This window comes from Brienomyrus brachyistius, chromosome 2 (assembly GCF_023856365.1).
Source record: "Brienomyrus brachyistius isolate T26 chromosome 2, BBRACH_0.4, whole genome shotgun sequence".
NCBI classification, from domain to species: Eukaryota; Metazoa; Chordata; class Actinopteri; order Osteoglossiformes; family Mormyridae; genus Brienomyrus; species Brienomyrus brachyistius.
Window position 1 is genome coordinate 10,735,604 of NC_064534.1, and position 17,687 is coordinate 10,753,290.

General features: G+C 39.7%; 1 protein-coding gene across 1 annotated transcript; it reads left to right on the forward strand.

The window, feature by feature from the left end:
- Positions 1-6,773: 6,773 nt before the first annotated feature.
- emb (embigin) lies at positions 6,774-17,477 on the forward strand. Its single transcript, XM_048989643.1, has 8 exons — positions 6,774-6,901; positions 9,394-9,580; positions 10,170-10,258; positions 10,872-10,999; positions 12,448-12,718; positions 14,368-14,401; positions 16,049-16,109; positions 16,717-17,477. The coding sequence occupies exons 1-7, from the start codon at positions 6,838-6,840 to the stop codon at positions 16,104-16,106; spliced, it is 831 nt and encodes a 276-aa protein (XP_048845600.1). The 5' UTR covers positions 6,774-6,837; the 3' UTR covers positions 16,107-16,109; positions 16,717-17,477.
- The last annotated feature ends 210 nt before the right edge of the window (positions 17,478-17,687 follow it).

The following is a 17,687-nucleotide window of genomic DNA, read 5'->3' on the forward strand; positions in this document are numbered from 1 at the left end:
GCATCAGAGGAAATGCCACAGACTACACGGTCCCTAATGAGTGAGTCAAATAAATCACCGAACTCGCATGACTGTGCCCTTCGTTTTAGCTCTGTAACATATTGGGTAATAGACATATCCCCTTGCAAACAGGTGAAAAACTTGTAACGTTCGTACGTTATATTTTTTTTCGGGTTGCAGTACTCTTCGAATTTATCCATGACAATTTCCAAGCTATACTTGTCATCAGCATTGTGAAACGCGAAGGTATTATACACTTCCACTGCATCTTCACCAGTCACATGAAGAAAGAGCGAGGACTGTACCTTAGCAGGTTTGTTAGCGCCTCCAGTAGCAGCTAGATACAATTCAAACCGCTGCCGAAATCTTCTCCAATTTTCGGAAACGTTGCCAGTGCGTAAATCAAGTCCTGACGGCGGCTTTAACCCTTCCATTATTATTTTTTTTTTCTTCAGTAAGTTGTTTATTTTGTTCTATTATTTTAACAACCAACTTCTGACACCATGTTTTATGATGAGCTTTTAAATAAAACAGACGACCATGGGTTCTATGTAGCCTTTACTGTGCACTGGGGTTCTTCCATTAACACGTTTTTACCGGGACTCATTTCCATACCACAATACCCTTCGACATGCGGATTAATCTAATTATTCTAATATCATGACAGTTTATGCCTAAAAAATCATTATAAAATGATGTTCATGCCTGGTTGCGCTTGTTGGTCCAGAAAGTAATTCAATTTCGCTATGTACGTTACGGTATTAAAAAGTGCTTGGATATAGCCCGATTATATGCCGTGGGCCTTTTCATTTGTTTGTTTGCAATTTCGCCAGGTAGGCTACCTCCTTTAAACTGCGTTTTGTTAGACTGCATATTTCGGGACGTTTTATTGTAGTCTTTGTAAATATGTGTATAGTTTAGCCTAACCCAGCGACTTAAGGGAGCAAGCCAGCTCAACTAGGCGCCGGTCCCAAGCCCGGATTAATGGGGAGAGTTGGCGTCAAGAAGTAAAGAGACTGTATCTTCACTGCATCACTGATGTCAAAATGTGGGAAATATGTGGTTGTATAAATAAATGCGTTAAAATAGGTTAATGATTCTGTGCTGTCTAAATTGTATAAAAATTTCTAGGCATAGCCAAACAAATCTCCTCCTGTCTGAAAAGGCGTAGAAAACGCAATTTATCCACTAAAACTTTACAGTTTTGTGAGGGGCAATCGAATTCTCTCGTTAAGTTTTTTGTGATCCTGCACCTACGCTTTAAAACTCGTTTCAGCGCCGCTACATACACGCATGCGTGCGTGTCAGATCGGTGTTTTGCCCCGGGGCTTTGCAGTTCTTCCGCCACTGCATAGTAATGTTTACCTTCAATATCCATCCATCCATTTTCCAAACCGCTTATCCTATTGGGTCGCGGGTACCTTCAATATTCTGTATGTAAACCTCCATTGTTGCAGTTCTTCTGTAGTTTTATTTCTTATTAATCAGCATTGTTATTCACAGTAACAGCACATATTATTGTTTAGCAAGTAGGGGTACCTGCAAAAAATTTCGATTATGGTGGTGATCGGGGGCCAGTTATATTTTCTCTTCTGTGTTTCTGTTATGTCAAATTCCTGCCGCCTGTGAAGTTTCGCTCAGCTGTTACACCGATGATGTAGATTCAGCTCACCCCGTAAATTTCAAGGTACCCCGAAAGTTTCAAATTCAGCCTTGTTGTTGAGCAATACGTCACAGGTGGAAGAAATTTGGCATGACAGTTCCACTTAGAACCAGCACATTGTCAGTGATGGACAGTTACAATGTACAGTTTTTGCAGTACTTTTCCTTAGTACATTTTTTCCTAACATCTCTGCTTTACTTGAGTATCGTTTTTATTTTGGATTCCTATGACTTACTCCGCTATGTTTGAAAGAAAAATATGGTCCTTTTGACATCCACTACATTTCTGTGAAGGTTCTGATTACTCAGTACTTTGAAGCATAGCTTTCAAGTCAGCAGATGAATATTCTATTCTAAAATTCTATAGACCATAGTGTGTTGGTCACAGGAGAAAAACCAATCCCAGGAAACTACCCCTAGTCAGAGAATCATGTTGCTGTTGGGCAGTCACAGAGGTAGAGGAGTGTAACTGGTTTGATTGTTTTATTCATTTTTTATTTTCTGAGGAAGTCGTATCTACAGCAATTCCACAGTCTGTCTTTTGCATGCCTAAGCATGAATGCACACACACACACACACACACACACACACACACACACACACACACACACACACACACACACACACACTGGCAGAGCTGTGTCAGAATACTACCATGCTGTTGACTGTAGATGGGGTGGGTGGTCTTAAAGTAAAAAAATGAGAATGGCTGTCCTTTTCTCCATTGAATTGTATTTCTATAGGTTTTGTAGCATGTTCCACAAGGTGTCAATTCTATAGATTATACAAGCAAGTCAGTGCATTCAGTAGGCTGCTTCAGAAACTCTCACATTAACTTCCACAAATGCTGTGCAGCAACAGTACAACGATGTGGAAATGAACTTTTGAATAGTTAAGTATTTTTAATATCAAGTACTCCAGTACTTCAACTTAAAGTAAAAATTTGACTGAATTGAACAACTCTTATATTGGAGTAACATTTAACCAGGAGCAACTTTGTCTGTGACTCGAGTTCTATTCTTTACACACCTCCGCATATTACTGCTTAACAAATTGAAGCAGGTGCAGAAAATTTCAATTGCGATGGCGATTGAAGCCTGTCAGCTCAGTAGCTGTAAAAACCTCATGACTTCAGTGAATTCAGGTTTTTAATTTGCAGTGTTTAACTGAGATACAATGCACATGGAAGCTAGTTTGTTACACCTTTCAAACAATACCGGCATTATGTTGTGAATTCAGCTCCCTCATCCAAATAAAAAGACCATTCTCTCCATCTTTTAACATTTTATTAATAAACGATAAATATTACTTGTGGCTAATACATTCAGTGTCCATCGCCACTTCCTTCACGTCCTTCTGCATCATCTCTGCCTTTGCCTTCTTAATCTGGTCCTCCACTGCTTTTCCACCACTTCCTCCTGCAGCACCACTCAAATGTCTCCTGCAATATCTGTTCCACCCAAAAGGTCTGCCAGAATTGCCTCGATCTCAGCTTGGATCTTTTCAATCGCCATTTGTGTCTCGTCTATGTCCTCCGAGACAGCCTCGATCTCGGCTTGTAACTCCTGAGGCATTTTGTCATAAATTGTATGCAATTTTGCAATCTTATGGGGCAGGGAGATGTAAGTTGGCTTCCACTACAGAACTGCAGAAACCTTGGAAAACTGGCTAGAAAACAGAGGTGCTAAATATGGAGGTCAGTTGTAGGGGGTTTGTGGCCATGTCAACCACCAAGGATGGGAGTCCGAGCAAAGACCCTCCGACAGGCTATCGAATCACTGGAAAAGGCTGTTGAGCAAAGCAAAGAACTGGGTGGCAAGATGACCATCAAATACTAGGAGGAGTAAAAGCCGAGGGGGAGGTTCACCTTGGACACCAGATGTCACTGTTGAACCCTCTGGACATGTCAGGAACCTATTAGCAAAAATACCTTGGAGAGAGGATGCCCACCTGATGACCCCAGTGGTGAATTTACCCCCATACCCCCTGCTCAAGGAAGGATTAGCAGTTACATTAATGACTGTAAGATGAAGTCCTATGAACTCTACTGAAAGACTTGGGCATTAGGGAGAAATGTAGGTGTACAATATTACGTCTGTGTTAAGTGGTGCAACAGATATGATATGTAGTGGACAGATGACAGTGACATAAACAGCTTAATGCACTCGGAAAAGGAGGTCAATTCATGCGAATTCATATAGAACCATCGAATCACATATGGAAGACAGTATGTTTGTTCCCAACGTGTGGTAAATCTGAAACTTCCTTAACTTTGGGGACATTTGGATAACCTCAGTTTTATCAAAAATCTGTGAATGCAATCAAAAAACAAAAATGCCAAAAGTCCTGTGTTTTGATTAGTTACTTATGGTTGTGGTTAGGGCTGCGTAAGGGTAAAGGGTGTCAAGATTGGGATTAGGGCCCTTCCCATAAAAATGAATGGAAGGTCCCTATTTTAGATGGGTATGCCAACATGTGTGTGTGTCTGTGTGTGTGTACATGTGCTTATGTGCATGTTCGTTCATGTGCCGTTTTTTGAGAATGTGCGGGATAGGTTGCTTTCAACAGAGCATAATACACCTGATTCAGTGTTACATGGCTTCAGTAGCTTTCTTGTCTGGTGGAGAGGTTTGTATTCATTGATCGGCAAAAAATGTACATTTACATTTGCTGTATGAACAATCAGAAATTAGCAGTGTTGGGTAATTTACTTTTATAATATATTCTGTTACAGATTATTGAATATAACTAAATATAATTTGTAATAAATTCCATTACATTAGCCAAGGTTAGTAACATAATCTGAATACAGTATTTTGGATTACTTTTCAAAACTGAACATAAATATAACAGGTATGGAAAAGAAAGAAATAAAATCAAATTCAATTCGATTTTATTGCACATTGAAAGCCAATTAACAATTAACATTAAACCACACATCCATCCATCCATCCATTTTCCAAACCGCTTATCCTACTGGGTCGCGGGGCATTAAACCACACAATATTTCACAAAATTTCAAAATGCATTAATAATTTTTATTCAGCTCTGTTTAAAATAAAAGAACTTCTTAGATCAATCGGTTACTCTGCAACAACATAAAAAATTTAAATGATAATGTGTGTGATAAAAAACATTCCTATAATGCAGGGTGGCTAATCTTATCCGGAAAGGGCTATTGTGCGTGGGTGTTTAGAATAATTAGATTTATTGATTAGACATTCGCAGCCCGCTGAGCCACACACAGTGCTAGCGCCATTGACACCAGCCCCTCCACATCCACCATCTTAGAATACTGTTTACTTCCATGTAGGGTGACCAGGTGACCAGTCAGACAATGGGTGTTTCTCAATACCAAGAACGCAAAGATCGTAGTTGTGGTTTGCATCTCAAAACATTGCCTTTGTTTGTTAATTGGGACCTTTTTGGGAATAGCCTGGCTTTTATAAACGGGATGGTCTCCATCCTAATTGGAAGGGATTATTCATCCCAAAGCATGGCAAATAAGTTACCTGCCTGCCTGAGAGCACCACCCAGGTCTCAGCCACACGATCTTATATTGAAGGTTGTTTATTTTCCCACCTTTAATACAAATAGTCCGAGTATTGCCTAAGGAACTGAGACAAACTGTAACCGGCCTAGATGATCATCATGACTCTTTAATCAACAAGCAGTTATGAAAGATGGATAGATGGATGATAGGAGTAGTGGATGATTTGTTTCGCTGAAGCGCTGAATGTTCAGTAATGAGCACTTTACGGTGGGTTTATTTTGTGTTTCATTTAATCTTATCAGAGGGATTCATATCAAGTCAGCTGCATAGGAACCTCCAGTGGAACATTTAGGTCTAAGTCTTGGTCTAGTAATAGTTACAATATTCGGTAATGCTTTGCATTAACTGCACCTTCATAATACATTCATTATGCATTCATACAACATACAATAAATATACATTAATGACAATCATTATACGATTATAAAGTTTGTTACTATCATATAATGTTCGTTATTGATGTATATTAAAACTGTTAAGATATGTTTGGATGTTGTGGTATATTTATGTGCTGCTTATAAGTGTTCTATGAATCTATTATGAAGGGGCAATTAATGTTCTACGAATGCATTATATAGGCATTTTGAAGGTGCAGGTAATGTAAAGCCTTACCCTATATTCTTTCTAGGCTCAACTCTGCATAGTCACTAGATTTAGGGGATGTGATGGAGCACCTGGGTCATAAGCCAGACATGAGTCAAAAATAACGGATTGCATGCTGCTTCTTAACCAGACTATGCAACCTGGTTAAGAAGCACTGCAGTCGCAGGCAAAGACCTACAGGGTATTTTTTGAACGAAAGACAGACTCTTTATGTAATGACTAACCTGGTGCTTTTTATGTTATCTGACTGCTCTTATGTTGCATTTCTGGCGCTTGAATAGACTCATTATTTTTTAATTTAATAATAGTTGTTAAGTAGCTCCTGCTCCAATACCACTTACACTCGTACCTGGGCATTCATTGGAAGCTCAGTCTAGCTGCTCTTATGCCTAGTTGACTCCTTGACAGCATCAATGCTTGTCATGTACTATTTGCCTCACTTTCTGTTGCTCTTTGGAGAAATATAATTTAATGTAAATGTCATTGAATTAACTGACTTACCTGACTTGCGTAGGTACACTCGGTGTACCCATACAGCAGTTGGTTAAATGATTGTTTTTGCCTTAAGCTAACATATGATGTTAAATGTATCTATTGTTCTTAACATCAACCCTGCCTTGCACATTAGCTTTGGTGCAGTTACCTCAGACTCTGTGGTCCCATATCCTGTCTAGCAGTGTTTCAGTTCACACGTGTTTGTACCACATGCAGCAATGTACCAGGAAGCTGCCTGCCTGTTCGCTGTCGCTATTTCCTCTATATAGCATCTGTCTGTTGAGAAGACAAACAGAAAACAGTTGGGAGACACCAGGGCTGAGGAGAGAGACGTGTCCTGAAGGAATCCCACTGCAGTGCTATGCAGCAGGCCGGTCCGTCTGCCGCGTCAGCCATGTGACGGCGAATGGGTGGGGGAGGGGCACCGGCAGAGTGGGTGGGGGGGGGGGGTGGTGGAGTATCCTGCCAGAGCATTGGAGCACAGTGGCAGACGGAGGCACACTGCAGCAGAGACAGCCTCCAGCATGCTCAGCGTCGCAGTCGCGCAGCTTATCCTGCTGCTTCTGCGCCCGGACGGGGTCGCAGCAGGTAAGCCACCGACCAGCCTGCTCGGACAGCTTTGAGAGGGGGCGATCGCCTAAGCGCCCCAACCCGCTTTCTTCTGGGCCGGTCAGAAACAGGCACAGCTGCCCCCTGGGGGCTTATTTTGGGGGGGGGGGGGGAGTGTCTTAGCAAAGGGGACAATAGTCATTCTTCAGCATCCGGCCATCTTACAGTGCTGTGTCACTCGCCAGTGTCGGCCGTGTGTAAATAACCCCGCCGGCCATGCTTGACCCCGAGTGACCTTCATCACTGACCCATCTGTTTGTCTTTAAGCATCATTTTTTATAGTTCCTCAAGTGTTCAGTCACATTTGCTTAACATCCAACAACCCTCAGAACATGCAACCATCATTAATTGTGTAATCTAAAATGGAGGAAGGATGCGAAGTCGTCTCTTACGCCGACCCACGTTTTCACTACTGAACACGGAGGCTGCTCTCGGCTCACACGACTGCAGTATTTACCAGACAACTGTGCTTTTACACCGGAAAAAGGGCCTCATATAGCAGTTCAGCTACAATGCTGTGGATAATATCTCAATACATTTTAATGAGGCTTTACGAGTTAGTACAGTAAATTCTGTGGCCACAGAAATGACAAATAAACATGCAGAATAAATTTAAAATACAAAACAGGCCATGCGCAGGGGTGAGGAGTAGATGGTTATTAATGCAGGATGTATGTAGAACAAAAGCACCACGTGTTTCTTGAAAAGGGCTAGGAAACTGTCACCAGCAGGGGTCGCTATGCCACATATGACTGCCACAAGCACGTGGAGTCCTCCCCGATAATCGTGTAAAATGGACATAAGGTAAATACACGCGTGTTTAACCAATCTGTGACCAGAACCATGTCTGGAAGAGGGCAGGTGATCATGCCACCGCCGTATATGACATGTGAGTGTATTTCCTTCAGCAGAACAATGGAAGATATTTGCAGCTTTTATGAATAATGAAGAATGTTGAATTTATTGATTACTTATAATATTGAAAATCATAGCTAGCTCTTTCATTTCTAGCAACAGACACTTAATTTTTACTTTATTTTAACAATGACATATATATATATATTTTTTGGTAGTTAAATATTTTGAGAGATTTAAAAAGAAGGATAGTAATATTTTGAAATCTTTGGGTATAACCATAAATAATCATCTTCTTGTAATTAAGTGTCATTTTAACCTATAAATGTTATCACAGTCTAATACTGTGTCCGCTATTTGAACAAATCTGTAGATATTTTTAAAAATCTGGTTTCATTCAGTGTGGTAAAACATTCCAGTCCTTTAATTTTTGGCTAAAAGATCAGACTTCTTCCACAGTTATGTAATTAACAATTTATCGTGCTATGGATGCCATAGTGAGTGTTAGAGGTTGCTCTTGGCCTCCTGACTAGGGTTTTGGCTTCTAGTCCCTCCTCTGGGCATGTACAGTTTACATATTCCCTGGCTGCATGACACAAAGGCTCGGGTTCAAGGGGAGGGCAAATGAGCGGGGTAATTCCTTTGCCCTGCAGTTCACACAATCACAAGGCTCAAATTCTCCATTAGCCATTCCGTTTCATCGCTTCGTTTGTATAATGAGCCCGGAGTTCAGAGGTGACCAATCCCAGTAAGCAGAAAACTGACCTTTGTGTGGAACGTTGTAATTCCATCCTATAATTCAGCCCCAGTTCAACCTCAGGGTTTACCAACTTGACTCTTTGTATTTAAGATGGAACAAATTCTTCTAATATGACAACAGACCCAGGAATGCCTGATACTTTTAAAACCGTGACAATAAAAGGAACATATTAATTTTTATATATTGAAATTGGTAGCACTTTACTTAAAGCACTCATGCACAATGCATTATAGATAACTTATAATGGCTTATACTGACATAATGTATTATGAAGGTATCTATAGCACATTATAGATGAGAGCTACATAAAGCATTCATAATGCTTAATAAACATATAATGTGTTGTGCCTTTTTATAAATAGTTATAGTTCTGCTTATAATACTTTATGAATGCATTACGATGCATTATGAATGTATCTATAATGCATCATGACGACTACTTTAAGTCAAGTGTTACCTTGAATTTTATTAGAATATTTTTATGTAACACTCACCAACTCGTTCCATAATGCTCTCATAACTTGTTGTGATAACATCATGTAAAGAGACACCCTACCTACTCCAGTATAGTCGCACATTAAGCAGCATGGCAATAAGGGAAAAGCATATCAGCAGAAGGTGTGAATGACACATCGTAGCAAATGTGTCAACTGTGGTATTCGCTAAATTGTTTCTTTCATTATTTCATGCATTTCTGCAATATTTAACAAACCGTGAGTAAAGCCAATAAGTGAATAACATGTTCTCTCGCATCTCTTAAATGTCCCGTTTGATGGCTTGTTAAAACCACTGCTACCATCTTTTGCAATATCTCCTGTATCTTTCTGCTGATGGCACCGTGAATGCTCTGACTTAGATCAAAGCTCAGTAGAAGGGATTGAAATCTGGGAACCTGCCTATCGTAACCTCTCATGCATTGTGGCCGATGCTATTAATGGAAAGCCAAACAGCATAAAGGGATACTGGACAAAGGATGGAGAAGAAATCAATCAGACTCAAGTCACAATAGAGAGGAAAATGGAACAATATCATCTACAAAAAAGGCAAGTATATATATTTATATAAATCTCTCATGCTTTCATTTTCAATGAAAAGAGAAAGTGTCATTTCATTTTCACCATCAATGAGATAACTGGCCCATCACGTAGGTTATTAATACTGTAATTTTTGAGGTATGAGGTCAATGTCACCTTTATATATACGAACAATCGACAGTAGACTACCCTGCAAAAAAGGGAAATCCTCCACAATTCCTCGCTGGTGAAGAAAGATTTTCTCATTTCTAATTGTTTCAGACCTTCGGTAATTTTGACAGGTGGAAATGAGACAACAGTTGTGCTTCTCATAACCACAACCTCCAGAAGCACACAGAAGGTGTGATGCACCTGAACCGGCTGGTAGATGTTCAGACTTGGATGCTCTGTCCGGCATCTTTCCGATTTGAATAAATGATAATTGCGATTCCCCCAGATGACCGGGAAAGTCTTCGTGTCACACTGTAGAATGATATTCATCCACTCTATTTTTTTTTGTTGTAATTTGATTTATTACAGACAGCTGAGAAAGCCGTGTCTGTTGAATATAATGGCATTCTGTGTTTATGGATGGTACTCTGCTATGTTTATTTTCCAGGTTCTATATCAACGGTAGTAGTTTGGGAAATTATTCCTGTGTTTTCATAAATGGGAATAACAGTGTTACCAAAACATTTTTTATCCATGGTAAGTTGGTTAATCTTTCCTTACTATTCACAGTTTTGTCCTCCAGAAGATCATTTACATTTAAAGAGAGATGCAGGGGATTTGAAGCTACAATAAATGAGGTGAATGGTGATGAACGAGACTATGAGTGTTTGTTGCATACTCGCTAAGACCTCACAGCATAGGAAGAGATCAACTGCCAACACTGCTATCACTGCAAAAAGCCCTGGATTTCAGAGGCTCAGAGTAACAGGAAATTTAACTCTGATAAAAGTTCTTTAAAAAATTGTTAAATCACTAGGAAAGAACTTGCACACTGTGATGCACAATCCTGTCTCGGAGGCTTCTCATCACTAGCTGTACATCTTTCAGAAAGTCTTGTACACTGAGCTACATTCAGAAGTGTACTGTGCAAATGGCTTAAGACTCAGCATTCTGCCTGCTCTTTAATCCGGGTACTGAATGGGTCTGATACATGTCAGCATCTTATCCATGCATATTTTGTGCATAAGTTGTGAAGTTTTGAACCTTGAAATGGTTGCAGGTAACTCTATTTCTTAACTCCAAAAAATAGTTGTTAAATACTTGTATACTTAAATAAATACTTAAATACTTGTTTTGTTTTTTTTTTTAGCTCCATCCATGAAAGACAAGAGAGACAAGCCTATTGTGAGCTATTTTGGAGACTCTTCTGTTCTGACATGTAAAATCAACCCAAAGCCATCGGCCTGGGAGTGGTACAAAGTCAACGGCACTGAGAAGGTGGGATGGACTGTCAATGGATGATTAAAGGATTAGATAGTGTAGAGCAGTGTTTCTCAATCCGCTTCTTGGGGACCCACAGAAAGTCCACATTTTTGCTCCCTCCCAGCTCCCAGGAGCAAAAATGTGGACTGTCTAGCAGGAAGCTGGGAGGGAGCAAAAACACAGACCATTTCTCGGTCCCTTAAAAGTAACTTGCAAAAAGTAATATTGAATAATGTTACCTGCCAGGTGAAATATGCCTCCCTGTGTATTTACATGTACAGCAAAGCCCCCACCTCTCATAATGTGCTGAAATCAGTGTTTGTACCTCCGTCAGGGTCCAGTGATCAAGATCTATTATCGTTCCAAATCCAAAAAACAAGCGAAAAGTGTCAAAGATTGCAAAAACCACCAATAGATAATGTCCCATTCACACCTTGCAGCTCAGGGAGAAAGAGCGGCAGTGGGCGGGATAATAATGTTAAAAAATAAGTCAATATGAGCAAACTTCTAATGTTTTTACTTTACTTCAGTGATATTCTAAGTAACTGTGAGATGAAAAAAAAGAAAAAAAACGTTTTGTACAAGCGCTGTTTACAAATTCTGCGCTGTGGGACATTTTTGGTAAATGAATGACCATAAAGCAACATACTTAAGCTATTTTAGTATTAATTTGTTAGAAAAGTATTGTGATTGAAATGTACGCAGCATACTATGGGAATAGCGACCTGAGATATGTACACATGGATATAAAGACCAGCCCTTTCCAGATAGAAGCTTGACCGGACGTTTTATCCTTACAGGGCCTGTATTTAAGAGCACATTGGAATTTTATTAAATGTGAATCAAAACAATTTTCTTCTGAAAACTTAACTGTGATGAGTTTATTCTATTATTATTTTGTGTTTGATAGTAGTGGTATAAGTGTATAAACCACTTTGAGGTTTGAATTTCGTTCCTCCGCATTACGCCTTGTCGTGGGGTATCCCTTCAGAGTGCGTCTAACAAGTATATAATAGCATCTAATGCTGTAGTCACTGATTGTGCTGAAATGTAACATTAGCATTTAGGCTTGTATGGATTATACAGCTGAATCTTACTAACGGAATGACTTAAAAGGCCTTTAAGGCCAGATGGTGTTGGATGCAAATCGCCATAGTGAACGTCAGGAATATCGCAGCGGTTGACTGTGTCAGCATGCTATTAATGCACGATAAAACTGTCAGCCAGTGACATCAGTGTGAATTCCCGCCTCAGATGAGCTAAGTTCTGGCCCTTGTTTGAGTTGTGGATGTTTTACACTGAATGTTGCATGGCTCTGGAGGGCTAATCCAATGGCTGTTAGTTGCTTTATTCACTGAAGTGATTTTTTTTTTTTTTGGTTACTTTTCAGTCAGTATTCTTATGTGTACTTAAAACTGTCCCCTTCAGAGGTTTTAAAACCCAACACTGTTCCTTATGCTTAGGGAATGATCAATGTGACTGACAAGATGCAGCTGTTTAACGACGAGAGCCACCTCAACCTGGTGAATCTCGTTGAGGAGGACAGTGGCACTTATGTGTGCATCGCCACCTATCCTATCGGACCCGTGCGGGGCGAGGTGATTCTGCGAGTTCTCTCCTTCATGGAGCCCCTCAAACCATTCCTGGTTGTCCTGGTGGAGGTGGTGCTCCTAGTGTTTCTGATCCTGCTGTGTGAGTGTCAAGGCCGGAAGAAGGGTTCGACAGCTGTCCTAGGTAAGACTAGCGCCTCCTGCAGGAAATCGAGGGGTGCAATAGAGTTCACAAGGCACCAGTATGATATGGGCAGTGCTAGAGAAAAGATACTCAAAATGCCGATACTGCTGTCAAAAGGACATTTGCCGCTGAGCGTTTTTTTCAGTGAGGGTGTGGGGTTGCTGTTACTAGGGATTTGAAAGCTTGAGGGTTTGACTGGTTATTAAACGGAGCCAAATTTCAATCCTAGTCAAAGAAAATAAAGTCACTTGGTGAAGGTTTGGATTCTAAATTGTGTGCAATTCTATTAAATGCAAAAGAGTTATTATTATAATGTTTTAAATACACCCTGGCATTTGGACCCAGCGTCTGTTCCATCAAACTATTTTTTTTTCAAGGATCCAAAAATGTAGAAATATCAGTTGTTAACAGAAAGGACAACTGGTGTAATATGCTGAGATAATTATTACATAAGATACTATGGAATAATATCATATAATTATAATTATACGATTGATACAATATATTATAATGCAGGTGGAAACTTCACATTTATACAATACCTGATTGTATATATTTGTATACATAGTTATATACCAGACAATATTACGAAGTAGAATACTAGGCATCTAGTATAATAGATCATTAGTAATGTGTTGGTTCATAATAAATGTTCCCATATAATCCAACCATCTGAAGGTGTCAAACCACAACAATAATAACATAAATTTGTCAGGTATCTATTGAAAAGAAACTGTTGTTGGATTTCAGGTTTTTATGTCTATCCAACTTTCAGCCACTTCGTCGGGGAGGGGGGGGCGGGGGGGCTAGGACCTACCCCAAAGAGTACAGGGCACACTTCGTCCTGGATGCCAGTCCATTACAGGGCACAAGCACACATGCACTCAAGCATATACCACAGGCAGCTGGCCAAACAGCTTTCTTATCTTTGTGCTGCAGTAGGATCTCCACACAGCATTGGTAGGAAATGCAAACTCTAGACAGGCCCAGCAGAGATGCCCTCAACCATAGGGGTGTGAAGCACTCTGCACCATCCTTGCTCTATAGATAAAATGGATAAAAATAGATTAAAATGGCATCATTGCTGCACACAGAAGTCTGCTTTGGTTCACATTTTGCTCATTAGAAATACATTCTTGGATACTCATAGAAGGCTTTTGGATGTAAAAGACTAAGCCTAATTCTATCACCTAAGGTCTTCTTAAAATGAGATCATTTAGATTGGTCATATTATTTCAGGCTGGTGTGTGGCTCTCTGGGTTAGGTGCTTCTGATCCATCCATCATCCATCCATCATCTATCGCTTTTCCAGGCCGGGTCTGATCAGATGTAATGTAGATGTAATGTAGGTTCCTTAAGGTCTCAGATGCCTCACATCGTACGTCTCAGCCAGTAATTTGTAAAGCTACCGAGAAGCATGTGGATGTTGTATTAAGAATCAACTTTTTACAAAGTGGCTGTAGTGATTTTAGGAGAAATAATTCACACATAGAGAAACTTCGTTTTAAGTGAGTATTCCTTTGGGAGGGGGCTGTGTTTTATTGTTCTGGTGAGTCATATAAAACATGAGAACTGGGCCTTTTGGGATCGGACCTAACGGCACCCATGTTACAGCGTCCGGAGTGCTTACGTGCTTTTCTTGTTTTCAGAAAATGGAACACACATCGACCAAACAGAAAAACCGTGAGTATTCACAATCCCAAGTATCTAACAAGAATTTATCCAATACAGGGCCACAGATCTCAGACAGCACAAGGCACAAGACAGGAGAACACCTTGGATTAATGTTTAATAACCGGCAGTATTATTCTGAAAGCAGAATGAAGAACGATTGGTTCAGAGAGATAACCAATCACATTGTAGAGGAGGAGGGTCTAAGCAACTGGAGGAGGCAGGACCGACTAATCAGATGTCTTGCTTCCACCTCCTCTAGTAACTTGTAACCACCTCATCAACAATCTGATTGGTTATCTCTCTGAATCATTTTTCATTCTGTCTATAGAACATTTTTGTGTAAGTAAAACCTCCATGAACTAAATATCCTAAAAATCAAAAGGTCATATAACAAATTTGGCAAATACTTTTCAGCTGACCCTAACAGCCACTGGGATGGCAAGTTGCCCCATGATTATTGTTTTTGTTCACATGTTCACTGCCTTTTGTCTGAAGCTCTTGGGATGGTGGAGACTTCGAACAATTCATTTTTTTTACCACCAGAGGGAGTATACGTTCACTTTTAGCCTAAAAACAGGCAGGGCATGCAGTGATTGGCATCTATGGGGTTAATTCAGTTCTAGCAGGGGGCTAATGCAGTTTGACATTTTGGAGCACAGAAGTGAGAAAGTCAGTTCTCAGCCCCTACTTCCATACCAGATCATTCCACTCTGTAAATGTCAGGTATTAGTCTCTTGTATTCTGGTGCAAAACAAAGCCTTTTGAGGAGTAACATGAAACCCAAACATTAGGAATTGGCAGTAGTGTGTGTATTTCGGTATTATCTAAACTGAATACTGGTTCTGTTGTTCTTCCAGTATCAATTGTTAATAATATTTTTCCTAATAATATAATATTATTTGTCCAAATACATCCCTCTAGATAAGAAAACTATGAATGTTTAAGTATGTTTCAGTACTGAACACATTATATATATGGAGCATTTAGGATTCCAGTTTGTGTTGTTTATTGTTATAAAATTCATCAGTTCATTAAGCAACACAGACTGTATGCCAAAGCAACTTATTTGGTTGTTCAAATAGTCTCTCTGGGATAAAAAAAGATGGTTTATTTCCTGTTCTAATATGATTAGCACCTTTAGCCACTCTCTCTTAAGCATTGTTAAACTGTAAAAGCTTCCTCACATAGATGTATGCAAGGTACTGGCCCTAGTCTTTAGATCAGGTGCAGACTTCAGCAGACCGTTCCAGGAATACAATCAGTAACCCTGAATGGACATTATCATTAAGTCAGGCTCCGGTCAAAGAGCCCCTGCAAGGCTGACTGCCAGGTGAGCACCACTTAGGAATTAGTCCTGTGCATCTGTGGTTTCTGCCACACCCCGTGACCTTTGACCCGTATCCCCGCCTTCTGTTGACAGTCCGGCTCAGGTTTACTGGTGGCTGCCAATTAACCGACAGTCTCAGAATGCTTTCACAAGGAGACCTGAGGACAGTGTCCATCACCAGCTACCAGAGAAGTTTAACTAGATTACTTTAGATTACAGTGTATGTCAGCTGATCTGTAGGGGTTTATTAAACCACAAGTACTTAAAGGATCCCGTAACCAGGGGGCATAAATTTATGGCAGTTTAACTCTCGTTTCTCTGTTTTGCAGGATGAAAGAGGAATCCAGCGGAATTGAGGAAACCACAGCAAGGCGAAGAAAAGTCTAAAGTGTAATTAACATCCAGGAACTTATTAATTTTCAGATATGGGGCGTTGCCTCTAACCTACCTGTAGATCAAGAGAACTACCTTAAGCAAATGAGGAGTCTGTGGCTCTGAGTTGATGCAGTGGTCCCAGGTCCTTATTTTTCAGTGGTGGCTCCATCGTTCTGAGGTTAAATGTGCAGTAATATCACTCCAGTAAAAGTGCTCACGTGGGTGTGTCATCCTTAAAGATACCTTTAGTGAAAACAATACTGAATGTATTTTTTGTGGAGATACTTAAAAAATTTTATCTCACATTCTTTCCTGTTGGAGCGCCCATGTGTATCTATCATTTAACACGTCTTACTTGACCTTTGACCTTTTGGGCCAATTTATTTTTCAAGGAACCTCCCCCTAGTGGAATTCAGAATTTGTCTTCCAAAAACAGCCGTTCTGGGTGTCTGAAGCGCCGTTTTTTTATAGGGAGTCGAAGTCTAGGTAGCCAATCTCAAACTCTTTCCATATCGATCCCTTATCATGGCCTAATCGTCCGACAGTATAACCTTTAGCTGTTAATACTTGCATGTTTCCTCAAGCGACTGATTAAATGTTTTTTTTTTTCTTTTAAATATAGGGCAAGATGGCTGGAATCGTGAAGAAAAATCATGTGTTAAAAAATCTGCATAAACATGAGCCTCTAGGGACTGAAATTGAACACTGTAAACAGCTAAGGTTTCTTATTTTAATCATGCTTACGTCTCACCAAAGAGGCCAGTGACAAATCGGAAACAGTCAAGCTAATGGGTAAATGAAACTGCTAGGGAAGACAACGCACTAATTTGTATATTTGATGAGCATCGGGTGTTAAATACCCATTGGGCAGACAATCGTTCCAGCTCTCTCATTTCAGTCTGGTATTGACTTCTTCCATCTCCTTGACATTGTCCTTTCCTATCTGTTGTTTTATTTCTTGCCTTTCCCACTATTTTAATGCTATTTACTGCCGGGCATAATTTTATAATTCTTATAACTTTATAATTTCCTAGCTTGTAATAAAATTACTTTATTTTAGTAGAAACACATTTTGCATTGTCTAAAAATATTAATATTAAAATTTTTTTTGCAATAACTAATAATCAATGAAAATTTATTTTTTATGGATTCCCCCCCCCGACCACATCAAGATTTTCTTTGATGCCTAAAATGAAGCTACTGTTATGTGAAAAATATGTTAGCGAAATGTCCTTAAATATCCTTGTATTGTACTCCCATATATAAATATGCAAATATGCTCTTCAGTAATTAACCATCAATGTCTATTGGTGTTTCAAACAGATATTGTAAACATCTGATAGTAAAGAAATAAATGAATAAAGTAAAAAAATTCAACTGAAACAGTCCAGTCGACGAATGAATAATGATCCCAAACTTTCTATATGTTTCAGTTTTTATATATTACAGATTCAGTGTTCATAGGCAAGCATTTTATAATAAACTAGAAATAGTAAGTAAAATTACTCTTAAATTAAATTAGAGTTACTTAACAGACTCTTTGAGTGAGTTCTGTGTGGGGTTTCTCCCACAGCCCATGCAGTTTGTTGAATA

Coding starts and splice junctions, on each gene's coding strand:
- emb (XM_048989643.1), top strand. CDS start 6,838: ATGCTCAGCGTCGCAGTCGCGCAGCTTATCCTGCTGCTTCTGCGCCCG. Junction 6,902..9,393: donor CCCGGACGGGGTCGCAGCAG/GTAAGCCACCGA, acceptor GCTCTGACTTAG/ATCAAAGCTCAGTAGAAGGG. Junction 9,581..10,169: donor CAATATCATCTACAAAAAAG/GCAAGTATATAT, acceptor TTTATTTTCCAG/GTTCTATATCAACGGTAGTA.